The sequence below is a fragment of the Trichosurus vulpecula genome, chromosome 8 (genome assembly GCF_011100635.1).
Source record: "Trichosurus vulpecula isolate mTriVul1 chromosome 8, mTriVul1.pri, whole genome shotgun sequence".
Lineage (NCBI taxonomy): Eukaryota > Metazoa > Chordata > Mammalia > Diprotodontia > Phalangeridae > Trichosurus > Trichosurus vulpecula.
The window spans coordinates 267,564,770-267,592,590 of NC_050580.1; the positions used below are offsets into that span (position 1 = coordinate 267,564,770).

The 27,821-nt window shown below is 39.4% G+C and overlaps 1 protein-coding gene across 1 annotated transcript in view; it reads left to right on the forward strand.

The window, feature by feature from the left end:
• The window catches only part of LOC118829929 (ragulator complex protein LAMTOR3-like), a 49,198-nt gene extending 22,507 nt beyond the window's left edge, over positions 1 to 26,691 (forward strand). Inside the window, exon 2 of the mRNA XM_036736742.1 lies at positions 26,307 to 26,691. Coding sequence (XP_036592637.1) covers positions 26,307 to 26,691 — 385 coding nt within the window. The remainder of the gene's footprint in view (positions 1 to 26,306) is intronic.
• The last annotated feature ends 1,130 nt before the right edge of the window (positions 26,692 to 27,821 follow it).

The window sequence follows — 27,821 nt, forward strand, 5'->3', positions numbered from 1 at the left end:
TAAATACTTACTGCGTGCCAGGTTTTTTTTGCAGGACATCCAACTCTCCATGATGCCATCTTGGGGTTTTCTTGGCAAAGATACTAGAGTGGTTTGCCATTTCCTTCTCTAACTTATTTTACAGATCAGAAAACTAAGGTAAACAGGGTTAAGTGACTTGCCCAGGATCACACAGCCAGCAAGTGTCAGAGGCTAGATTTGAACTCAGGAAGATGAGTCTTCCGGATTCCAGGCTCTGTGCTCTATCCGCTGTGCCACCTAGCTGCCCTATGTACTAGGTACTAGAGCTACGAATATAAAAGTGGGACAGTCTCTGCCTCAAGAAGTGTGTATTCTACTCAGAGATAACAAAATGTTTCCAGACAGGTAAATATAGGATATAAATAAAATTAACCTAAAGTGGTTGTGGCAGAGAGGAGCACCAATAAGTGGGGAAACTGGGTAAGGCCTCTTGTAGAATGTTGCACATAAGCTGAGCCTTGGAGAAAACAAAAGGTTCCAAGAGGCAGAGGTGAGAAAGGGAAGTATCCTTCATGGAGACCAGAGATGGAATAGTGTGCATGGAGATACTGGGCCAGTTCAAGTGGAGCATAGAGTACATTAGGGGGAGAAATAGATGATTAGTCTGGAAAGAGAAGACAACTTTATCTTATGGGCAATGGTGAGCCATCAAAGCTTCTTGAGCAGGAGAGTGGCATGGTTAGATAGCAGTCATTTTGGCAGCCTTGTGAAAGATGGACCAAAGAGATGCAAGGCTAAATTTAAGGAGTTTGATAAGGTGGCTATTGTAATAATCCAAGTGAGAGATAATGAAAGCTGGAGTTCTCCTAGGGCCGGGCTTGTGTGAGTGGAGAGAAGGGATGTAGGTAAAAGATGTTGTAATGATAGAATCAATAAGATTAGACAAGTGGTTGGATTTCAGGGGTGAGGGAAAGTGAGGATCTGAGAATGATCTAAGTCTGTGAATTTATACTCTTAGAGCTATGGTGGGGCCCTCCCAGAAACTGGGATACTACTAAATCAATCATCCTTAATAACATATATTATTGGAATGTAGGCCCAGGAAATGTGATCAATTCTCTCAGTAAGCCAACATAAAAAATGGACACGTCCACATCTACCATAGAGAAATGCAGTCAAATTTCTAAACATCTTACCTTCCTAAAATTTCATCACCTAATTAACCTTCTATACTGGAATTGCCTGGCACAGAGGTGTCAAGTACATGGCCCTTCCCAAGGGCAGTCCAAGCCAGATTAAAATATAATTGGAAAATATTTAACAAAATAAGTAAAGGTAAAATAGAACATAGATCATGTTAATGCCTGGTTTTAAAAAGTCTGTATGTGGCCTGTAGGGGTCTCTCTCTATGTATATATATATACAGACACACATATATTTATTTATGTGTGTATATGTATATATGTGTGTATATATGTCTATATCTGTGTACATATATATATATACATGTGTATATACATATACACACATATGTCTATGCACAGATACACACAAGTTTATTGACTTAGCATAGTGCTGGATGGTTGTTGTCCTTCCTTCTTGAAGAAGACCAAAATGATCACTATATTGGGGTCAAGCTACAGTGGGTCAGACTGTGGCTGATCAGACCAATACCAGCTCAGGTAGAGCGCAAATAGTCCAAGAGAACATTTGGAGTGGAGATGTTTCTAAATTTGTTCATCTCAGTGCTGGATACATTGTAGGTGCTAGAGGGATTTTGTTGAATGAATGAATGAAAAAATAAACATTGTCAAATACAGTGACACACTCTTGTATTCTTTGCTGCTGGGGAGGCTGAAGCTGATGGATCACTTGGAAGTTCTGAGCTGCTATGGGATTAAAGCCAATCTGGTATCCCCTCTACAGTCAGCAACAATACAGGGAACTTCCTCTAGGGGAGGACTACTAGGCTGACTAAGGAGGGGTTAACCAGCACAGGTCAGAAAAAATGGAGCAGTGGGGCAGCTAGGTGGCACAGTGAGTAGAGCACCAGCCCTGGAGTCAGGAGGACCTGAATTCAAATCCAGCCTCAGACGCTTCACATACTTACTAGCTGTGTGACCTTGGGCAAGTCACTTAACCCCAATTGCCCTACCTTCCCCCCTCCAAAAAAAAAGGAAAAATGGAGAGATCAGGCCCATTAGTGGTTGCTGTACTTCTAACCTAAGGAAGGTAGGGAGACCTGGTTCCTTCCTCACTGTTTAAATTATAGGTATAGATTATTTATAAGGGTCTATACATCTATCTATATCTAACTACCTGCCAGAGAAGTTGCAAATTAAAGATGGGAATGATGTAATAGAAAAATCTCAAACTTGAAGTCACAGACTCATATAAGATTGAGCTAAAAAGCCCTAGAAATAGTACAAATCCTTGATTTTCCAAACAAAAAAAAATTAAGACTTCAAGAAATTAAGTGCCTTCTTCAATGTTGTACAAATATTCAAGAGCATAATTGGGATTCAAACCCAGGCCCAGGGTTCTTTCTACTGGCTTATTACTTATTGGCTACTTATCATTACTATTTAGCAGCTGTATTTCTTTAGGCAAATCACTTTGCTACTGTGGTCTTCAGTTTCTTTTCTGTAAAATTATGTTGATTTATATTCAGAGGTTTTTAATCTGGGGTTAGTGAACTTAAAAAAAATTTGAGAACTATTTCAGTATAGTTTCCTAATTCTATGTATTCTATTGTATGCACTTAAAAACATTCTGAGAAGAGCTCCATATCCCTCATCAGACTGACAAAGGGATCCATGACACAAAAAAAGTTTAAGAATCCTGGAAGATGATCTCCAAAGTTCCTTAAGGCTCTAATTTTGATTCTATGACAGTGGATGAATTAAAGAAGAAAACCAAGTATGATCGGTGTGCTTGAAAAAGAAGCAGTAAGACTGGTAGAGGAGAGTTAGACAAAAAAGGATTCAGTGGAGGAAGGGAAGAGATAAGAAAAAAGGGGGCATTTGTTGCCAGTTATGAAGCGGCTAGAACTTTGGCCAAATTTGGTTATTAAAAATACATTTAGGAGGAGGTGGAGGCATTTGCCAGTGTTAAATTCCAGTGCTAGTAATGGCTTGTCGCCTTGGTGCATATCTCTGATGATTGTGTAAGGCACCATCTCTCTTGTCTTGTTCTTTAAATAGCTGGGTTTTGGCATTGCTGGGGGCGGGGGGGGGGGGGGGGGGGGCGGGGCAGGGGTGCAGAACAGGCATGAATGAAGAGGAGATAAGCCAGCATTAACCTGTAGTTTTTGTTAAATAATGAGTTCTTGCCTTAATAGCTTGGATTTTGGGGTTTATCAAACACTACCGTACTCATTTGTTTCTGTATATTATGTACCTAATCTGTTCCAACAATTAACCTCTCTATTTCTTATTCGGTGCCAAATTGTTTTGATGATCGTGACTCCATAGTACAGCCCTAGATTTGATCATTCTAGGTTTCCTTCTTTCCAACTTTTTTCCTTTAATTATCTTCATATCCTTGACTTTTTCTTCCTCTAGATGAATTTTATTACGATTTTGCTAGATTTATAAAGTAATCCTTTGGTAGTTTGGTTGGTATAGCACTGAGTAAGTAAATTAATTTAGGTAGTTTTGTCATTTTTATTATATTGGCTCAGCCTAACCATGAACAATTAATCTCTCTCCAATTATTTAGATCTGTCTTTATTTGTGTAAAGAGTGTTTTGTAATTGTGTTCACATAGACAGCCTGTGCTGCTTTGGACAAAAGAGCTGGGGACTCCAGCTTTGGTCTTTTTAGACCAGTCTCAGACCCATCTGTTCCACTTGAGAGACTGTGGGATGGTTCCATTCTGGGCAGGGGAAAGAACTTACAGTATGAAGGAGAGGATTAAAAATCTTTCTTTAATTCTCCTCCCCCTCCTTTCCCCAAAGTTTTAGTCACTTGTTCACAACTGCTATGAAAACGCAAAGGTCAGTCTAGACCTGGACCCAATACACTTTAACACACACACACATACACGTGCATGTTTCTATGTGTCATGGCTGGTAGACTCCTAAGTATTTTATGCTACCTGTAGTTATTTTAAATGGAATCTCTCTTTCTATCTCTTCCTACTGAATTTTGTTGGAAATATACAGAAACGCTGGTGATTTGTGTGGGTTTATTTTATATCCTGCCACTTGGCTGAAAATGTTAATTATTTCCATTAGTTTTCAGTTGATTCTCTATGGTTCTCCCACATTGACTGTTCTTAGCCTTTGTCATGTTTAAGCACCTCCCCCTCCATTCTTAAAATACTTTCACTCATCTTAGAGAACCCCTCAAACTACTGGTCTATACCCCTCCTCTTCTTCCCTGTCAAACTTGTAGAAGGAACTCTCCATAATTACCTCCCTCATAGCCTTGCCACCCACTCACTTTTCAACCCCTTGCAATATGGTTTCTGATCTAATCACTCCATTGAAAAGACTCTTTCCAAGGTTATCATCAATCTGTTAACTGCTAAATCAATGGGTTTTTTTTTTCTTAGACTTCATTGCCCTAGATTGTTCTGCAGCTTTTGAAACTGTCACCCACCTCTTCTCCTCTTCCTTGGTCTCCGCCATACTGTTCTTTCCCAGTTTCCCTGTCTAATTGCTCCTCAGTCTCCTTTGCTATCCATCTCCCACCCCCTTAGCAATCTCAGTCTCTCTCTTTTTCTCCCTATACTCTCCCTTGAAATCTTATCAGTACCCAAGTATTCAAATATCGTCTTTATGCCAAAGTGATATTTCTAAAGCATGGATCATTCTACTCAGGAAGCTTCCATGATTCCCTGTTTCCTCTAGAACAAAATATGGAGTCCTCTGTTGGGCATTAAAGCCCTTCACATGGCTCCAGCCTACTTACTATATATTACTTATTACATATTACTCCCTTTTATGCCATCTATGTTCCACCTAATTGGCCTATTTGATGTTCCTTAGAAAGAACAATCATTCTCCCATCTCAAATGAGATAGTATTTGTAGTAAATGGCAGATTCAGGAAGTGAACCTAGGTCTTCTGACTTCAAGTCCAGTTAACTATCACTACACTAAGCTACATCCTAATCCCCTCATTTCTCAGGTAAGGAAACTGCAGGGCCTGGAGAGGTGATATGATTCCCCTCAAGGTCTCAGTGCAGCTAGTGGTAGAGCTGCGAACAGAACACAGGTTTCTTAATTCCTTATTCACTACTCTTTCTACTATATTTATGCTTCCTTTCCTTCCAGAGATTGGATACAGGCTTGGGGAACCTGCAGCCTTGAGGCCACATCTGGCCCTCTAGGTCCTTGGGTGCGGCCTTTTGACTGAGTCCAAGTTTTATAGAACAAAGCCTTTTATTAAGGGGATTTGTTCTGTGAAGTTTGGATTCAGTCAAAGGGCTGCACTTGAGGAACTAGAGGGGAACACATAGCATTGAGGCCTCAGGTTTCTCGCCCTTGGATTAGACTCTAAGTGGGAAGACAAGATACATGTGCACGCACACGTGAAAGTTAAATAACAAGACAGTATGCAATTAAATACTGAACGGGTTGTATAGATAATTTGTAGGATAGTGCAGATAAAGAGAAGGTCATTGTGGACTGGATTAACTGGGGAGCCCCACATGGAGGTCTTGAGGCTCAGGCTGGATTTGTAAGGCTAAGCAGGATTTGTTTTATGTGGTCTTGTGTTCTCTCTACCAATAGCATATTATCTAGTTCCTCTGTAGGGGCAGGTAGGTGGCACAGTGGATAAAGTGCCGGGCCTGAAGTCAGGAAGACTCATCTTTCTAAGTTCAAATCTGGCCTTAGGTACTTATTTGTTGTGTGACCGTGGGCGAGTCACTTAACCCTATTTACCTCAGTTTCCTCATCTGTAAAATGAATTGGAAAAGGAAATGTGAACCACTCTGGTATCTTTGCCAAGAAAACCCAAAATGGGGTCACAAAGAGTTGGACATGACCGAAAAACAACCAACCACAAAAGCTCTTCTGTGGAGAACGAAGAAAAAAAGACACGGATAAGAGACAATATGAATGGATTATGAGTTGCAATGGAGTGGAGAGTATCTATGCCACTGAGATCATGAATCCATCAAAGAATTAAAGTAGTCAGGGAAATAGGGTGGATAAAAGTACGGGGATAAGACTTAACCATGGTACACTTGGGACCCCTTGGTCTAATGTTAGTAAGGTGGGGTTATTTCTGTCAGCTACACCAACTTACATGGAATAATACATTTCTATGGCACATTATGATTTACATATAACTTTTCCTACCAATAAATAGTGCAAATATGATTTTCTCCATTTTACATACGAGAAAGCAGACTTGGAAAGGTCAAGTAATTTGTCCAAGGTCACCACATCTAGGAAGTGCCAGAACTTAGAAATACATGGTCGGGTTTATCTGATCCTAAGCTTGGTCTCCCTTATTTTGTACTATGATTAAGAAGAAGTCTTAGCCAAGAGAATATAATGTGATTAACAACAACAAATCATCTTGAAGTATAGATGGTGGAGGACAAAACAACAGAAGGACACATCTCAATATGGATGGATTCTTCGAAGGAGGTTCCCAGGGAAACCAAGACAGCTTAGGAACCAACATACTGAATTTATTTGTTATGAACTTAGAAAGCCCCAAGCTATACATAATGGAGACTTGTGGTTTGATATATAATCTTGTTTTTCTGTTTTGCAGATATTGATGTTTATATTTATTGGTAATTGTCAAATGCAGAATATAAAGAGTAAAAATGTAAATATATATGTTCATACACAAGTATATATATGTATACAGGCTATAAGCAAATATAAGCTCTCTATAAATATATCCATACACACATTTATATCTATATCTATCAATATGTATATTTACAAGCAGATGACTTTGCCCCATGTAACATACATGTCTCAAAAGAACAAAACAGGGATACTTCTAAGTTTTGAAATGATCTAGCCCAGGGTTCTCCAGCCCAAGGTTTTTATGAAACAATAGACAATATATTTTGATTTGCCATTCTAGTGAGAGCTCTGGGGTAGCTCGGCTTCGTTTACTAAAGCATTTATGTAAATTTCTATGCTTGTAGGCCAACCATTGGACCACCCTGATCTAGCCTATCTTCACCTTACTTGTGAATTGGCGTGAGCCTGAGTCTTTTTTCACCTTCTTAAAGTTCTCTTTCACCTTTGTGATCTACTATGTCTCTTCCTGTTTTCATTTTAATGTTAAACTGAGCACCATGCCTGGAACTCTTGGGTGAAGTGTCGCATTATAAATCTGTGCACAGATTAAAGATACTAGCTCTTATCTGATCCTTCCATCATAGTCTTTTGGCTCAGTTCTTAGCAAAATCAGCTCCTGGTCTCAGAGATACTGAGATACTCTTTTCTTGCCCCTCCCCTTTACTTCTCATTTCAAAGCTCTTTACAAGCCTGCTCTTATCTTTACTGGGAAAATTTGGTTTAGCCCAAAGTCAAGGGGGAAAGCTCTGGTTCAGAGACCATCTAGAGGTCTGATTAATTCACACCAGGGATCTAGTAAGAAACTCTTTCACTTTCAGCATTTGCATCGCAAGATAAAGCTTCCCCTTTCAGACTGAAATTTATTCTCTGTAATATATATATAATACACATATATATTATACCTTCTTTTTATTTTAAGTGTTGTTTTTTTGTTATGGTGAATTTGACAAACATCAATACATCAATATCGCCTTATACAGAGAATAGAAAAATAGGATGAAACATGATATTGCAAGTCTATTACATATAACTTGTTTGTTTGTTTTTTTAAAAAAACATATAGATAGCTTAGCAAGTTAATTCCAACTGCCCCGATCATTCGTGTTCCTATTTAGATTTCCTTTTGCTCTTTTTTGGATATATTTTAAAAAATATTTCACTGATTTTTTCTTTTTCCTCCTCTTCTTTTCAGGAGATCACTATCATTTCTCTCTCCCCTCCCCTCCATTAATAAAAGCTTCCTCTGTAACAAATAAATATTGTCAACCAAAACAATTCCAAACATCAGATATATTTGAAGACATATGCCTCATTCTTCACCTGTGGCCCACCACTTCTTTGCCAAGAAGTCAGTAGAATCACTTGTCTGGAGGGCAGGTGGGGCCCAGGTTGGGGGTGAGGAAGGCAATAATCCAGGTGTTGGGGGTGAGGGAAGAACTTTGGGGAAGGAAGGCGTTCAGGTTGGGGGAAAGTCAAGCTATCCACACCCATATGATGGCAGATTTTATCTATTTTAAATGCACAATATATATCCTTCAAATAAATCCAATTAGGAGATCCACCTCCACCCCCTTTCCCAAACAGTGGTAAAGTGAAAAGATCATTGGATTTGGAGTCACAGCATTAAATGACCTTAGTGAAGTCACTTAACCTCTCCTGTGCCTCAGTTTCTTCTTCAGTTAGTTGGCTGGTTGTTGTTCTTCATTCTCCAAGAGGACCAAAATGACATCATTATCCTAGAGACAAGATTCAATGTGTCTGACTGTGGCTGATCAGACCAATATGAGCTCGGAATGCTCTACCGCAGATCAGGCACAAATAGCCCACGTGAAAATTTGGGGTGGATACTCTAAATTTGCACATCCTGCATTTCCTTTGAGCTGCTTCAATTCTGCTTTGTCCACAGAGCACAGCACCTTCTCTGATGAGGGCACACCATGCTGAGTGATCCCATGCCAGTGTCTCCATGTCACACAATCAATTCCAAAGTTCTTGAGAGAGACATTGAGAGTGTTCTTGTATCACTTCTGACCACCATGTAAATGCTTGCCCTGTGTGAGTTCTCCATAAAATAAATCTTTTTGGCAAGTGTATGTTTTGCATTCTAACAACGAGGCCAGCCCATTGGAGTTGCGCTCTCTGAAGCAAATTCGAATGCTTGGTAGTTAGTTTGAGTAAGGACCTGTGTCTGGTACCTTATGAGGGACTTAGACTAAATGACCGAAAGGTTCCTTCTATCTCTAAACCTTTGATCCTATGACCTTGAACTTTACAGGGGAGGATAGATCTCAGGACATACAGGTCTGGAGGCAGTGAGCATTACCCATATGTCCCCTGGATTCCCTGCCATCCTTCTTGATGGCTGATTCAGCACTTGTCTCACTGGTCACACAGCATTTCTTCCTGTGCAGATGAAACCAAAATGGAGGCAGATTCTTTTCTTTTGGGCCTGACACTGCAGAAATACACACCTCAAGCTAGGTCCAGGCTTAATTCCTTCTGGGGCTGATCTGTGTGAAGTGACAAGGGTGGTCCAACTGACCTCAAAGTTCCCCGCTGGCTTTCAGATACTGTCCTCTTCAGACTGCAATGGCTTTCTGGGCTGAGTTGCTTGGGAAGGCAGGGGAAGTATTTTCTCCTCATTAGCATTCGTGAGGATTTGTGAGCTGTTGCTCATTAGCATTTGTGAGGATTGCCCAAATCACACCAACAAAGGGTGCTAAACCCTAGTTTGTTTCTTCTTGGATTAACATCAGTGTGTTGTTCTCCGTGCAGACAGATTCTGCTCGTGGGAATGTTTACTGCTTTTTTGCTACGAGGTGAGAGGTGCTTTTCTTGAGGCCTTTTCCCCTATAAATTTACTTTTTTTTTTAAAGTAAGGAAGGGATTTTCTTTGGTCTGCAAGCCATTTAGTTCATACTTGGCTTCAAAAACAGAAAAGGCCTTTTGATGTTTTGGAGCAGAGCTTTTATTTTTATTTTTATTTTTTGGTATCATGGACGCCTTTGGCAGTCTGGTGAAACTTATAGACCCCTTTCTCAGAATAATGTTTTTAAATGTATGAAATAAAATCCACAGGACTACAAAGAAAAGCAATTCTATTGAAATACTATCATCACATATATTTTTAAGAAACCAAGTTCACCTGGACCCCAGATTAAGAATTGTAGATGGCTTTCCCCGCACCCCTACTCAATCAATAATTCAAGCTGAGTGAACTTCGGCCACGACCATTTCATAGGCAAGCTGCAAGCTTTGTTGACCAGGGAAGACAGAGAGAGAGAGAGAGAGAGAGAGAGAGAGAGAGAGAGAGAGAGAGAGAGAGAGAGAAGGACGGACAACTGAGTTGCAGGTGTATAAGGGTTAGGGGGTTTCATTTCCGAAGTTCTAGCCCATGGTCCTTTGCCCTCAAAGAGTTTACATTCTATTGGAAGAAGACAACACACAGAGGGAAGTTGTGGTTGAAAAGAAGGGAAGTAAGGGTATGTACCACTCTGAAAATAGGTCTATCTGAAAAGCTGGGGACAAAAATCAAGCATTTCCCAGCTTTACTGCCTACATTTGATGGGGCTAATTCTGCCTGATGGTGTTTGTCGTTTGATTGTCTAAATGGAATTTTCTATTCCTGTGCAGAGTGTGATTGAATTACTTAAGGCCAGTCATGGTGATGATTATGATTGGTAGATCTTGGGGAAGCCTACTTCCTAAAGTGTAATCAACCCTGGAACAACTCTTCCCCCCCCCCCAACCCCCCCCACTCCAAAGGTCTTTAGTCCAATATCTGTTACACTTAGGCTGATGTCTTTGGGGGGTAAGGAGGTAAGATGGGAGTAGGATATCTGGGGTCTAAGGTTGTAATGTTCCCTAGTGCAGATACAGTGTAGCGGGAGCAAAGAATCAAGAGTTCAGGAATTTCTATATGAGACAAACACGAATATCCCCAAACACAACCCCACCTAGAACTATCAGCATCCAGGCTGGCGACGTCCCAGGTTGGGCATTTCCTGTTTCTCAGCGTCTTAGCTTTCCTCTTTTACATGTCTCAGTAATTCCTCAGACAGAGAATGGCAATAGCACCCTCTAGTGTGTAATGATATGTCCTTATTATCAAAGTAACCCCTAATGCATCGTTTTTCCTCCAGGTCCAGCACTGGAGACAGGCTACTCACTCTTTATTCTTTGCTAAAAAAAAAAAAAAATAATGGTCTGTTCTTAATAAAACAGGCAAGCATCTCCTGGCTGTAAGAACTGAGCAGGTGGAGGGTGGAGGGGGGTGGTGATGCAGCAGGAAGAGAGGGTTGGGGTTTAGTTTGCAAAAATGAGAAGGGTCTCTGGGGAAACTTGCAATTCTTCCAGAGTTTTAAAAAAAGTTGCTCATGGATCAAGGGTAGAAATGGGTCCTTATTCCCCAAATCCTGCTAATATATTTACTCATACCTGAATTCCTTATGTAGAAGATGGGAACTTTCCCTAATTAGAGAGGAGGTTTAAAATGCAAATATCCCAGGGAGAGGTAAGGCAGGGCTAGGAATCATGCTGAGCACTAAAATGATTATTAACTAGCCTGGAGGGTAGGTTTTATTGGGGGAGGAGGAGGAGAAGGAGGAGGAGGAAGACTCAAAGTCTCTAACTCTCAAAGAAAGAGGTGGGGAGAGGGAAAAAAACGGGGCTTAGAAGGCAAACTACAATTTTGCCAGAACACCTGCATTATTCACCTGTCTTTCTCCATTGGAGTGAAAGCTTCTTGAGGGCAGGCACCACGTTTTTGTCTTTCTTTGTATTGCCAGAGCTTAGTATGGTGCCTGACACAGAGGAAATAATAAATGCTCGTTGATGATCCAGTATTTTAGCCATTAATGCATTGTGCAACCCCTTTTTGCCTTAACCCCCTGTTTGCTGCAGTTCCTCATCTGTAAAGTGAGCTGGAGAAGGAAACGACAAACCACTCCAGTGTCTTTGCCAGGATAACCTTATGGATAAATCTGTGGGGTCACAAAGAGTTGGACACAGCTAAACAACATCAATAACATCGGATAGCATTCTGGGATCCAACTTTCTGTCCAATGGTAACATCTGTTTGGATGACACTACAAGACTAGTGATGTACTTCAAAACAGCTAGAATTAATTTCTCCCACCAATGACAGATGTCGAGCCACTGTTTTTGTTAGTAGGTTAATGAGTTCATAGGATCATAGATGAAGATTTGGAAGGGACCTTAGGCCCCATCTAACCCAACTCCCTCATTTTACAGGTGAAGAGAGGGTGAGTGACTTTCCAAGGTCACACAAGGAGGAAATTGCAGAGCCAGGATTCGAAACTAGGTTCTCTGACTCAAAAACAAGCCCTGTTTCCTTCATAAATGATCATGTATTGCTGATGCAACCCTCTGAAGTTAGGGTGTTCAGCAGTCAATTCAATTAATCAACAACAATTAAGTACCTAATGTGCCAGACACATTAGGTAAGACACAGATGGTAAGCTCTTTGAGGGCAGGAACCACCTGTTGTCTCCTTCTGTATCTCTGGCACTTAGCACACTGTGTGGCACGTAGTAGGTGCTTAATAAATAGTAATCAAATTGAATGAGTGCTGAGGATACAAGTCAAAAGAATGAAACCATTTCTCCTAATAAACTTACAGTCCTAATTCTAATTCCTCGGAGGACAGGGCAGTGGAAAGAGCGCTTGGCTTAGGTTTAGAGAATCTGGATTCAATCCGGGGTCTGCTACTGACTACTTGCATGACCTTGAATAAATGACTTAACCTCTCTGGACCGCAAATTTCTCACCTATAAAATACGGGGGTTTGACCAGATGACTTCTGAGGTCTCTTGTAACTCTAAATCTATGGTTTTCTGATTCATAGGTTCAACTTCCCACTCTCAAAGCATTTGTAGTTTGGTAAGGAGTTAGAATTTGAGAAGTCTAGTCAGAATGTGAAATAAGGAATTAGAATTTGAGCCACCCTGACATCCCTTCCAGAAGATAGAGCGTAGGGTACGCTCTGCAACCCAACAAGATACCTGAGTAGGATTATGGTAGAGTGATTATAAATTGTAAATTTATGTTAAATTCCTTGTAGGTCTTTGGAAAGCATGATCTCTAACTACAAGGTGGGGACTGACTTGTGGAAGATTAGTGAAAACTTTGATTTATGAATATATTTGAAGTTGGAAAATGCCATGGTTATTTGCTAGCATAATTCAATCATGACATAAAGAATTGTGCAATCCCAGTCTTTGCTGATTAATGAGGGTAATTTCTTTATTGATAATCTCTTTTTGGTAATTGGTGTTGGAAATTTATTGGTAATCTCTTTTCCTCTCTTTCCTTCCTCCCTTTCTTCCTTCCTTCCTTCCTTCCTTCTTTCCTTCCTTCCTTCCTTCCTTCCTTCCTTCCTTCCTTCCTTCCTTCCTTCCTTCCTTCCTTCCTTCCTTCCTTCTCTCTCTTTCTTTCACTCTTTCTCTCTATCACTTTCTCTCTTTCTATCACTCTTTCTCTCTATCACTCTTTCTCTCTATCACTTTCTCTCTTTCTATCACTCTTTCTCTCTTTCTATCACTCTTTCTTTCTCAATTTCTCTTTCTTTCTCTCTTTACCTCTTTCTCTATCTCTTTCTCTCTACCTTTCTTTCATTCTTTCTTCTTTTCAGTAAGGAGTTTTTCTTCTTGTCAGGGAAAACAGAGTATTACATAAATAGAATGACAGAATATAATGTAGGTGAAGTCTTTGAAGAGTAAAGTTTTTCTTTAAGTTTTTGTTGTTGTTTTTAAATCCAAGGACTGACTTAGAAGATGAAAATTTTGCATGGCTTCGGGTTTTTCTATGTGTGTGTTCTTTCTGCCACCTTGTGGAAAAGGATGACCACACTTGGTAAGCTAAGTGGCCAATCATGGGAGATGACATGGGTTTCAGCTGCTTCCCTTTCCCCTTGCAGGCACAAATGCTCAGACCACAGGCACAAAACATTGCAAAGGAAGACAATAATCATGACTTTTTTTTTTTTGGCTGGTTCTCTCTAACCTTTGGACTTCAGTCACCCCAGGTGAGTTTTTCAGTCCAGGTGCCTACCTGGATTTGTTAACTCCTGTATTGCCCTACTCCTCCTCTTCCAGGCCAGTTTGGCTGATTTGTATGGTGCCATTGTCCGTTCCTTGTTCTCATTCCATTCAACCACTATTTATTGAGCACCTAATGTATGGAAAGCACTGTGAGGGGTGAAGAGATGGTAAGGTATGGACCTGGTATGGAAACCCTACACCAAGGGAGAATCAGCAACTCCTCTGTAATTTGTAACAGTGGTTTTATATATACATATATAGAATATGTATGTCCATATATATTATACACACATATATGTATATGTATATCTTTTTTGTCATGACTCCAAACATTCTGAAGCCTATGTAATCTTTTTCAGAATAGTGTCTTCAACTGTATAAGATAAATCAATTGATCAGTAGCCATTTATTCATCACCAGGTACTGGTGCTAGGTACCAGGGATACAAAAAGAGGAAAAAGACCGTCTATGCCCACAAGGAGTTTATCTTTTCTGAGAGGTTTAATGATTTTAGATGAAGTAGTTTGGTCATCAGCTTGATTTCTTTCTGAATTTCTATTATTTTGTTTGTATTTGATTTGACTTTGGCTGCTTGGTTGAGTGTAATTATGTGTAACAACAGAAAAAGGTTGATGCTGACAGGCTTCAACAACTGCCTCCCTATTTTCCCTTGAAAATTCCTGGTTAATCCTGAGTTCTGACCCACATAAAATCATGAAAATATGAGTCCTGTAGAAAGAAAATAATTTCACTAACTGGGTCATGGTTTGGAGATGAATTTTTGTATCCAGCACAGGCTTGGCCCAGGACCCACTTGAATCATTTTCTCTTTGTCTAGAATGTTAACTTCCTGGTTGGGAAGGGTTTGTTATTACACCTGCCTGGGTGAGCCATACCCTCCTGTATATATTTAAAAATATACAGTGTAACTAAAGCATTTGAGGGCCCAGACTTTCCTCTTTCATTTGATAGTTTTACTGAAGCAAAGAAAACTTATAGCTCTGTATAGTGGAGAGGGAGCTCGCCTTCGAGTCAGGAAAACTTGGGCTCAAAGCCTACTTCAGTTACTTAACCCATTTTACATAACTCCAGGCAGTTTCATAAATTGCAGATGAGTAGAAGGAGTTTCTACTTGGAGTTTCTTAGATGAACTATCCCATCAAAAGTTTTGTGGTAGTGTTTAAAAAATTTTTATGGATAATTTCAAAACTGAAATATGTTCTAGTAGTTTGAGCTAATGGAATATATTCTCTTTGTTAATAGTTATTAATCAGAGCAGGAAACCTGAACTGATACCAGTTTTTTCAAAGGATTTTTAATTTCAGATGTTTTTCTTTGTCATTAAATTCATAACCATCCATTCCTGCAAAAGATTTAAGAGGGCAAGGTCCTTGACAGGTGGGGATTGGATAAAAAAAGATTCCACTGTTGTATAAAGAATCAGGTTGGAATGATGGGCAAGGAAATTAATTCAGCAAATATCTGCATTCAGGTCCTATCTCTGGCACATACTAGTTATTTGACCCTGTGCAAATCACTTAACCTCTCAGTGGCCCAGGCAGCTCTCTAAGACTACAAACTGCAGAATGGTTTCTGATCTGCATTGATAGAGGGAATTTCCTCCCAGGGAATTCCCTACACAGGGGAATCACAGGCCTGCAATAGTTAATAATGACTAGCATTTACATAGCACTTTAAAGTTTGCAAAGTGTTTTACAAGTATTATCCTATTTCTTCCTCAAAACTACCCTTGGAGGTAGGTGCTATTATTATTCTGTCTGCCTGTAATTGCAAAAAAAGTGGGACTTTTTACTGTTTTTTCTTTTGGAGTGCATCTCAGCAACAAAGCAATCAAGTGCCTTTGAGCCTTGCCTTTGTTTGTAGGAAGGCCCACACCCTTTTGCTAATTAGGTCATGAGAGGTGTGAAGCACTGACCCTGAAGAAGTGTATATATACTCCGAGGTTAGCATTTTGTTGGGGAGCTCACTCATTGGAAGAGTGTTGGTGTGGGGACTCTGGGTAGCCATCAAGGAGCACAACCCCCCCCCCCCGCCCCCGCCCCCGCCCTTGGAAATCCAGATGTTAGCGCTTCTCTCTCTGGTAACTGTGTATGTATAGCTTTGGTCAGACAGCTAGAAGCCTGTCTGTTGAATTGTGTTATTTGCTCTGTTTATATTTTCTCTGTTTGTAATTTCTGTTTGTATTTGCTCTGAAGTTTAGGATGCTGACTTTTTCCGCTGAACTAAGTGAATGATATATGTATGTTTAATTAAAGTGAGATTGTAAACCCCTAAAAATTGCTTTCCTTAGAAAAGCAGATCAAAGAACCTGTATTAGCAGCCCTCCTGTGTGCCGATATTATTGGTCTTACACAGCCGCAGTAGCGACAAGTAGCATTGTTGTTACACTGCCCCCCCAACCCACCCCCCCCATTTTACAGATGAAAAAACTGAGGCAGACAGGTTAAGTGATTTGTCCAGACTCTCATAGCTAGTAAGTGCCTGAGACTGGATTTGAACTCAGGTCTTTGACTCCAGATCCAGCATTCTATCCACTGTGCCACCTACCCTCTTCAATTGTGTTTCCATTGGAGAGAAATACTCATAAAGCAAAAAAGTGTATGTTGTAAAGATTGCTTCTGATCAAGAAAGCACAGTTGGGGCTACGGGGCATCTGCTGAGATAGAGCCACCTACAGAGTTTCACCAACGGTCACAGAAAGAAGGTGGGAAAATCCTCCAGAACAAAATTTCAGCGGGGCCAGATGATTATTGACTTTGTCATTGTTGATACAGCCCAGGAGGGATTTTTATAAAACTTTGGAAACTTGGCTTAAAACCCCTGGCAGCTCTGTGTCATCTGGGACCTCTTCAGGTCTTGATGCTTATTCATTTCAAGGAAAGAAAATAAACTGTAGAATTTTTTCTTCCCTCAAGGAAAGAAAAAATAAATAATTTTGTGTAGTTCTATGGATTTCTTTCTTAGTGAGAAAAGTTTCTGCCAGAAGATTCTTTTTTTTAAGCTTCCAATTCTGATAGAATTAGGCCTCAACACATTCTTATGTTTTAACACAGAACTTCCCACTACTTAGCTCTCATTGTGGGTGACAGCAGAAAATTTTGCTGGGATTTTTCCTTTTGGTCATCCATATATTACCAAAAGTTAAGTTGATCTCATATGGCAGTTTTTTTAAGCCTCTGGTATTATATCTATATTTATATAATTTCTAGATCATTTGCCTCTCAACATAATAGAAAAGCATTTATTGAGTGCTTGTTGTTGTTCCATTGTGTTTAACTCTTTGTGACCCCATTGGGGGTTTTCTTGGCAAAGATACTGCAGTGGTTTGCCATTTCCTTCTTCAGCTCATTTTACACATCAATAAACCGAGGCAAACAGGGTTAAGTGACTTGCTAGTAAGTGTCTGAGGCCAGATTTGACCTTGGGAAGGTAGTCTTCCTGACTCCGGCCCAGCACTTTAATCACTTCACCACCTAGCTGCCCCCATTACATGCTTACTGTGTGCTAAGAATTGTGCTAAGCACTGAATGTATGAATAGAGAAGCAAAGAGCTCATGTTGGAATTAAGAGTGACAGAGGTACGTAGGATTCCCTGAAGGACTGTTGGAAAGACTAAGTAGACTTTAGGGTGGAGTTGAAGATCTGAATATACTTTGTTAGGTATTTAAATGATCACAAGACATAATAACACAGAGTGAAGCAAAATGAGGTCAGCAGAACCAGGGAAATAATATACATACTACAACAACACAAAGGGAAATAACACAAACCAGAAATGATTTTTGTGTAATTACAGTAATCAAACTTACTCTTGAAGAAGAGAGGGGAGGATGTACTTCTCTCCCCACTCTGTAGAGGTTTAGGATAGTGAGGGTGGAATATTGCATATCATTTTAGACTTGCTTTCTTTCTCTTTTTAGTTTATCTTTCTTGCATTGGAGAAAAGCGGGGCAGGGGGAGGAACGATATTTGGAAATAAAAGTGATACAAGAACAAAAGATATCAACAAATGTTGAAAAGAATGGAAACCATTTGAAGATAAAACTAGAAGAAAAAAACTTTGAGAAAGGGATACAAAACTATCAGCAACATCAAATAGATTAATTTCTCCATTGGAATAAATGCAATTAACCATTGTTAAGTTCCTACTTAATATAGTCAATGCACTTGTCATTGGTGTTAGGGTTATGGAAGTGAAAGACTACACAGTCCTTGCCCTTAAGGAGCTGATAATTTAATAAGTGGGATAAGAAATCTATACAAATAATGCTCAGTTACATTTATGTAGTGTTTTGGGCTTTGAAAAATGCTTTGCTTCTTGTTATCTTATTTGAACCTCATAAAAACCCTCAAGGTTGATACTACAGGTATTCTTATCCACATTTTATGGATTTAATTAAAATTGGTAAGTCTTTATTAAGCACGTGTGTATGTGTGTATGATTGGGAGGTGTCTTTTCACACTAAGGTATCACCAGTTCTGGGCTTAAACATACCAGGTTCAGTTTTGGGGGAGCTCCAAAAAAGGAGTCAGGCTTTTCTTGATCTGTCTTTGCTTATTGTTCCACCTTTAGGACTCAGCTGCCGTCTGTCTCTGCCTCTGCTGCCCCATTCTTTCACTGGTAGATTCTTCTTAGATCACCCATATTGAGGAATAGTCCAGTTCAGTCATCCTGCATTTGCTGGACTTCACTACCGTGACTCAACCAGTTTCTCCTTCTGCCCCTGTGGCCCCTTATCCTATTGGCAAGGTCTTCATTCTCCAGACTTTGCCACCATGTTCTCCTGCCTGTCCTTTTCCAGATCCCTTTTCTGAACTGTCTTCCCTTATTAGAATAGAAAGGAAAGAGAATAAGCATTTATATAGATCCTACCATATAGGGTAGAGAGGTGGTACAGTGGTTAGAGCATCAGGCCTGGAGTCAGGAAGACTCCTTTTCCTGAATTAAATTCTGGCCTTGGAGACTTACTAGCTGTGAGACTCTGGACAAGTCCCTTGCCTTGGTTTCCTTCTCTGTAAAATGAGCTGGAGAAGGAAATGGCAATCCACTCCAGTATCATTGCCAAGAAAACCCCATGAGGAGTCACAGAGAGTCCAATACAACAAAACAATTTGCCAGGTGCACTGTGCTAAGTACCATTACAAATATTATCTCTTGTGACACCCACAACAACCCTGCAAGGTAAGTGCTGTTATTAATCCTACTTTGCAATTGAGGAAATGGAGGCAAACATACTTTATTAGGGTTAAGCAGCTAGTGTCTGAGGTCGTGTTTGAACTCAAGTCTTCCTGATTCCAGGCTCAATACTCTACTGTGTTGTCTAGCTGTGTCCTGTATGTTCCTGGAAGGTAGAGGCTATTTTACCTTCTCATGTTTCACCAAAGCAGGTGCTTAATAAATGCTTATCCAGCCTGGAGCCTTGGGGGAAAATGATGTAAAGTTTAGGTATGGCTCATGTCTATAATCTCCCCAGAAGAGATTATCAGGGTCTGTTCTAGAAAAGTACTTGATGTACAAAGTAAATCAGGTATTGAATAGATACCTGTCTTAGATGTCTTAGAAAAGAATTGCTTAAAATTAAAAAAGCCCTACAAATGTTCAACAACAAATATTACATGATACAGTAACATGTCACTCTTATACTCTGACAGGAGAGTGAGATTTAAAACATCAAAACAAAGTATTTTCTATTTCTGCTGAACAGTCATCTAACCTTCACCTTGGCCCTGCACTGTCTAAGCAACTCCTTTGAGGGCAATAACTTCTGTCAGGACAGGCTTGACTTGGGCTGATCCTCCTCTTTTTGTAGCACCTACTGCTGCCAGTCACTGGAACCTATCAATGACTTCACACCTCTCAAATCTATGACGTAATTGCCAAGGCTAGAATCCTGCATCTTGGGATTAATATTTAGTCGCTTGTGTTAAGGCAAAGAAACACAAAGTAGAAGGGGTAGCTGGGTCTTTGAGATCCAGTTGCAGGCTCACCTAGACAAATACATGTTCCTGCTGCCCTACGTGAGCAGCTGCCAAAACGGAGGGGAGGGGAAGAGTTGGTCCCTCCTTTATAAAGAGCCTGTGGGAGAGCTGTCCCTCTGCCAAGCCACAGGGCTGCTGAGAAGAGAGCTAGAGTAAAAGTAATCTATTGAGTGGACAATTCTTGCTGTTCACTTGGCCAATCCTCTTTGACAAAGTGTGTTGTAATAGGGGCAGAAGGAAGCACAAAGGGATGCATCGGAAGTCTCTGGTGTTGAAAGTTCTTTTGCAAGGGGGTTGTCTACCAGGAAGGACCAGGGCTTATGCTCATACTTTAGGGGGTGTTCTAGAAATCCCTTCCCTTAAGGAGTTTATACTCTTCTGTGGCAGCAGACAGAGACAATGCACACACAATTAAGTAAATAAATATCTATATTCTGGTGTCTTTTGGGGTATGGGACATTAATAAGTTGGCAGGAGGGACAAATCAGGAGCAGCCTCATGTATGTAAAAAGTGGCACTTAGTAGAGGCTATGGATTCCAGGGGTCAGAGTTGAAAAAAGAGAAGCTCAAAGAAGTTAATTAACTTGTCCACAGTCACATAGCTATTAAGTATGACAGGATTAAAATCGATGTTAGAGGCTAGTTGCTCTTTAAATGTCCAGGTCACTTGTAAGTCCATCCGGGCCTGGTATTTATTATTTTTTGGTTGAGGAAAGGGAATGGGAAATTTATGGTTTATTTAATTTCTATTTCTTTTAAGAGTTTATTTAAAATATATACTATTTATTTTTAACATTCTTTATAAATTTGAGTTCCAGATTTCCTCACTCCTTCTTACCCTTCTACCACCCACTGAGAAGGCATACAATATATCAATTCCACATGTGAAATCATGTAAAACATGTTTTCATATTAGCCATAATTTTTTAAAAGCAAAAGAAAATAAAGCAAGAAACTTATACTTCACTTTGCTCTCAGAGTTCATCAGTTCTCTCTCTGGAGGCAAATAGCGTTTTTTTCATCACGAGTCCTTTGGAATTGTTGGGGATCACTGTATTGATCAGAGTAGCCAAGTTTTCCACAGTTGATCATCATTATAACATTGCTGTTACTGTGCACAATGATCATCCAGTTCTTTTCAATTTACCTGGCATCAGTTCATATAGGTCTTGCCACATTTTTTTTGCTGAAACTACTCTCTTGGCCATTTCGTATAGCGCAATAGTGTTCCATCACAATCACATGCCACAACTTGTTCAGACATTCCCCCCTGACCCTCAATTTCCAATTCTTTGCCTCCACTAAAAGAGCAGGTATACATATTTTTGTTCACATACATCCTTTTCTTTTTTCTCTGGTCTGTTTGGGATATAGACTTAGTAGTGGTATTGCTGGATCAAAGGGTATGCATGGTTTTATAACCCCTTGGGCATAGTCCCACATTGTTCATTGAACCAGTTCATTACTCTACCAACAATTCATTAATGTACCCATTTTCCCTCATCACTTCTAGCATTTGTCATTTCTGATAGGTGTGAGGGGGTACCTCAGAGTTGCTTTAATTTGCCTTTCTCTAATCAACAGTGATTTAGAGCCTTTTTAACATGACTATTGATAGCTTTTATTTCTTCATTTGAAAACTGCCTGTTTAAATCCTTTGACTATTTACCAATTGGGGAATGACTGATATTCTTATAAATTTTACTGAGTTCCCTATATATTTGAGAAATGAGGCTCTTATCAAAGAAGCTTGCTGTGAAATTTTTTGATGTTACTTCACGTCTATGGTAACTTCTAGCAAAATGTATTTTCTCTGATTATCTTTTTTGATTAAGTCTAATTTTGCATTTGCTTTGTGTGAGATCATAATTGCCACACCTACCCCCTTCACTTCAGCTGAAGCATAATGGACCCTGCTCCAGCCCTTTCTCTCAACTCTGTCTCTTTTCTCTGCCAAATGTGTACACAACATATTGTTGGATTCTGGTTTCCAATCCATTCTGCTATCCACTTCTGTTCTATGAGTTAGCTCACCCCATTCACATTCACAGGTATGATCCCTAACCATGTATTTCCCTCCATACCATCAATTTTGCTAGGTAGGTTATTCTTTGTTGTAACACTAGCTCCTTTGTTCTCTGGAATATCATATTCTAAGCCTTCTACGCTTTTAACATGGAAGCTACTAAATCTTGTGTGATCCTGATTGTTATTTAATGATATCTGAATTGTTTCTTTCTGGATGCTTGCAATATTTTCTTCTTGACCTGGGAGCTCTGGAATTTGGCTATGATACTCCTGAAAGTTTTCATTTTGGGATCTCTTTTAGGAGGTGATAGGTGGATTCTTTCAATTTCAATTTGACCTTCTGGATCTAAGATACCAGTGTAGTTTTCCTTGATGACTTTTTTCTATCCCCATTCAGTTTCTCCATAGGTCTACCATATCTAACTTTTCTAGAATTCTATTCACCTCCTTAACTTCTTTCTTGTTTATTTTGAGGTTAGATTTATCTAGTTCAGGGAGGGGGAGGTTGAGGTCCCCCACTAGTATACTTTTGCTGTCTATTTCTTCCTATAACTCACTTAACTTCTCCAAGAATCTGGATGCTATACCATTTGGTATATGGATTGCTAATCGTGCGTTTTTACTTCAGCTGAACCGCAATATATTCTACTTCAGCCTTTTACCTTTACCCTTTGTGTATCCCCCTGTTTCAAATGTGTTTTTTGTAAACAACATATTGTAGGAGTATGGTTTTTAATCCATTCTGCTATTCGCCTCCATTATATGGGAGAGTTCATCCCATTCACATTCACAGTTGTGATTACTATCTATGTCTTTCTCTCCATCCTATTTCTCCCCCTGCTTATGCTTGATGATTTCTTGAATTATGATGTCCAGTCACTTTTTGTCATGGTTTTTAGGTAGTGCAATACTTCTTAAATTATCTCTCCTGGATCTATTTTCCAAGTTGGTTTTTTTTTTCCCAATGAGATAGTTCACACTTTCTTCTATTTTTTAATTCTTTTGATTTTGTTTTACTGTTTCTTGGCATCTCATAAAGTCATTAGCTTCTGCTTGCCCAATTCTGATTTTTAAGGAATTATTTTTGTCATTTTATACATCTTTTTTTTTCCATTTGGACAATTTTGTTTTCTAAGGAGTTCTTTTCTTCAGTGAATTTTTCTGCCTTTTTTTTTAACCATTAGGCCAATTCTGTCTTTTAAGGTGTTATTTTCTTTAGTATTCTTTGTTCCTCTTTTACCAAGCTGTTAATTCTCTTTTCGTTATTTTCTTGCATTACTCTCATTTCTTTTTCCAATTTTTTTCTACTACTCGCTTCTCTTTCTTTAACTCTTCTAAATGTTTTTGCTGGTCTTGGATCCAATTAGCATTTTTCTTAAAAGCTTTGCTTGTAGCTATTTCCAATGTTATTTTCTTCTGGGTTTGTGTCTTGGTCTTCCCTACCTCCATAATGGCATTTTATGGTGAAGTTCTTTTTTTTCATTGTTTGCTCATTTTCCCAGTCTTTTTTTTTTGACTTTGAACTTTATTTTAAAGTTGAGCTCTGTTCACCTGGGGATGGAGAGGCAGGCACTATACCAAGCTTGAGGTTTTTTTGTACTGCTGTTTCAGAGCTAGTTCTGGGGTCTGCAAGTTTTCTATGTTTCCAATGTGATGTTATCCTAGGAAATATATGGTCACTGTTTTCCTTGTCTATCCTCTGGTCTTTAGCCAGGAAGGGCTCATACTGTCTTGCAGTCACAAGTACTAGTTCTGTCTTGGTCCTGTTCCCTTGTGACTAATCACAAGGTCTCTACTCCATCCTAGAACTGTGACCCAGAATGGCTTATGAGCAGTAGAGCTGCCAATTAGTGCCAGCTGCACCCAGTGCCAACAGAGGGTCCCTTGTGATCTCTTTCTGACTAATTGCCTTACCCACCCTTACCTTTCCTGGGCTGAGAGATCCTGAAGCTGCTGCTGTCGCAGGCGCCTCCAAGGACCACTATCGGTGCTCCCATCACACTTTAGGCCTGTGCCCACCCTGTTATTATAGACTTTTCCCTCGAACCTCCCAAGTTGTCTTAGACTGGAAAAATGTCTCCCTGTGAACTTTTGTGGCTCTGCCACCCCAAAACCTGATTTGAAGTGTTATTTTAAAGTTGTTGGAGGGGACTACTGGGAGAGTTTAGCTGGGTCCCAGCCTATACCCCATCATCTGGGCTTTTCCTCTAATTTCTATTTCTGAAACCAGACTGCTATTAATCTGACATTTTATATTTTTATAAGTATTCATTCAGTTTTGGGAGCAGAGAATTAGGCAAAATAGTTTCTTAAAATTTCCTTGTTTTTCCTTTTTCAGTATCCCCTTTCAATTTTGATTTTTAAAGTGGTTTTTCTTTTCCGTGTGTGTGTGTGTGTGTGTGTGTGTGTGTGTGTGTGTGTGTGTGTGTGTATGTGTGTGTGGTGTGTATGACTCACATTAGCTAATAGTTTATTTTGTTCTTGTTTGCTCTTAGTTTTATTTATCAAGTCTTCTTTTTCTCAATTTTGGGGTGTCACTTTCAGAATTTCTGATTTTTTTGCTTCTGAGTTATTAACCAGTGGATTTTTAGGTTTTCTGTTACACTCTCAATTCGTTGATTTCTTCTTCATGTCCCTTTTTGATGTGATGTGTTTGGAGCCTTCTTTGGCCCTATCATCCAAATGTTACCTGATTGGTATTGTTTTCTGTCATGTAGTTAGTAGTATTTGTGTTATTCTTTGTACTTATTCTTTAGGATATTATTTAGTTTCCATTTAGCTTTAAATCCTTTTAAAAAATTTCCCTTATTGGGGCAGCTAGGTGGCGCGGTGAGTAGAACCCTGGAGTCAGAAGGACCTGAGTTCACATGTGGCCTCAGACACTTGACACGCTTACTAGCTGTGTGACCTTGGGCAAGTTTTCTGCCTTTTTTCTCATTGTTTATAAGATCTTTATATCCTAATATCTAGTTAATTTCTATAAAAATGGCATTCAGAACTTTAAAAACATATATACCTTATAATTTCCATTTAGTAATCACCAAAGACCTATCAAATAAAATTTTTCTAGTATTCTATTAGGATCCTCAACATCTTTCTTGATGTTATATTTTTTGTTACATTTCTCTAGATCTCAAAGGGATCACACTGAGACCCCTAATAATTATTTTCTACTGTATACCACTTTTTTTATTTATTTGAATGCCATGCTATTCACTACCTACATATTAAATATTGATATTGTTTCATTAGCAGTAGTATTTTTAAGCAAGAAGTAGTTTCTCTTTTTATCTCTGTTACCCATGTCTATTTACACCATGGACTTCTCTGAAATCGTGATCCCCACTCCTCTTCTGCATTCAGCTGAGGCGTAGTACATTAAAGTAGCGTCTTCTGTTTACTTGAACTTGGTTTCTTTATATTTGCACCCTGCTTTCTGACCCATTCTGCCATCCTGTTCCATTTTTATGAGCGCATTTATCACATTCCTATTTGAGTTTTATAATTGTTAGGGTTGTTTTCTCTCCGTCATCTATTACAATGTTCCCTTACTTTGCCCATCTTTCACTCTTTCAAAGGAAAGAAAGTAGGGGTGGGGGAAAGGAATGAATTTTTTTTGTTTAGTTGCATCTGCCCCATTTGGGGTTTTCTTTTGGCAAAGATCCCAGAGTGGTTTGCCATTGTCTTCTTCAGATCATTTTACAGATGAGGAAATTGAGGCAAGGTAGGTGAAGTGACTTGTTCAGGGTCACACAGCTAGTAAGTGTCTGAGATCAGATTTGAACTGGGGAAGGTGAGTCTTCCTGAATCCTACCCACTTTGTCACCTAGCCGCCCCAGGAATGAAATTAGTTTCTGTACCTGGAGCAGTCTGACCCTGGTCTCTCTTCTCCCAGATTCTAAATCTTTTTTCTGCTTCTCTGTCTCTCCTTTTTTGTAATCAGCTCTCTCTGTATGTGCTTTGTTTTACTTATGACTTTCCTTCCTCCAGCTCTTTCACCCCCTTAACCCCTTCCCTTCCCCAAATCCCTGTTATGTTATTGTATTTTATACTATACTCTTTCCCACCAACTTTCCAGCACCTAGTTCTAATAAAATGAGGTTCGTTAGATTCCCGTGCCCTCCAACCTGACCTCCATGCTTGACTAACATTCTACTGGCATCCTGATTGTGAGAATAGCCTCTTCTTCCCTAGTGTATTTCTTTACTCATTTCATCTTGTCTCATCTCATTCTCTTCTTTCTCTCATCCTTCATTTCCCCCTCTGCCTCATCCAAGACATTGAGATTGTCTTTCTTTGTTTCTTCATTGGCCACTATGCTTGGGATTCTGAAAGGATGAGTCTTTTTTTCAACCTTTCAAAATGTAAAAATTTTATTGATGTTGGAAGCAGCTGAAGCAGTCCGAGCTACCTGCGGCCAAGGACAGCAGAGACCTCGGCAGCCTGAGCCAGGTGTGGGGAGGATCCCCATGGGAGGAAGGGGCTCATTGTGGCAGATGATTTGAAGAGATTCCTCTACAAAAAGTTACCAAGTGTTGAAGATCTTCATGCCATTGTGTCAGACAGGGATGGAGTGCCTGTTATCAAAGTGGCAAATGATAATGCTCCAGAGCATGCATTGAGACTTGGTTTCCTGTCCACTTTTGCACTTGCAACGGACCAGGGCAGCACACTTGGCCTTTCAAAAAACAAAAGTATTGTTTACTACTACAACATATACCAAGGCGTCCAATTCAATCGGTTACCATTGGTGGTGAGTTTCATAGCAAGCAGCAGTGCAAATACTAGACTGATTGTCAGCCTACAAAAGGGACTTGTCCCATTACTTGAAGAGTTGAGACAGGTTGTGAAAGGTTCTTAACCTGACTGCGGCCTGATCCTGGCCATATTGTGATCCCAGTGAGTCCAGTCCAGCAACCTTGACTTCATTACATAACGTGACTCTGCACACTCAGAAAAGACAACTTTCCCCAACTTAGACTGAAGAAGAAGATTGTATTTATTATTTCTAAATCCATGGACTGTTGTATTGGGTTTTAGATCAATTCTTCTGTGGTATGATTTCTGGGGAGACCACTAAAATGGTTCAGCATCTATCACAGCTCCCATGGAGTTTAGCTCAGGTGCCAACTAGGGATGAGATTCTCATCCAGTGGATCAGAATCAAAATGAGCCACCTAAAGCTCCCCTCTTGTGTACAGTATATACAGGCTTGCACTGCTCTGTATTTCCTAGTGCTTTACTGCAAATAATAGGAAACTTATTTTTGTATGTGCTATGTCATATGTCCGCACCAAGTGAGAGGAAGATAGCCTCTAACAGCAGTAATAAACCAGTACAATCACTAACTACCCCTGTTTATATCACTGTGAAGTAGAGATTTAAGAAAGCGTTACTAATTGGTATTTCTCTTTAAGATGTTATGTCTAAAAAGAAATCTGTTGCTTTGGATTTACTTTTACATTCAGTTATCAATAACCAATCAGTATTTTGATGTTTTTCTCTTTGTACAACTTAAATGTGAAACTCAATATCAAAGCTTTGGTTTGTGACATATATATGAATACCATAGTACAACAGTTGTTTTTCTTTTTCCTAAAATAAGGGTCTAAATTTCCTAAATAAGAGTCTAAATAAAATAATATTTTGTAAAAGTAAAAAAAGAAATTATTCCTCATTTGGTCCTTTAAATATGTGCACACTTATTTATCTTTCTAGGTTTATTTAATTTCTTCCATTTGTGTTTTAAAGATTTTACTTAGTTCTGATTTTTTCAAGAATGCTTGGAAGTCATTAATTGTATTAAAATATCTTTGATTTTATTTAATTTTTAACTTTTATTTTCAGTTCTTTCCCTCCACTTCTCCCCCACCCATGGAGAAGGCAAGAAATATGATATTCATCATACATATGAAGTCATGAAAAACATTTCTGTATTAACCATGTGCAAAAAAGAAGAAAAATAAAGAGAAAAAAATGCTTCAATCTATA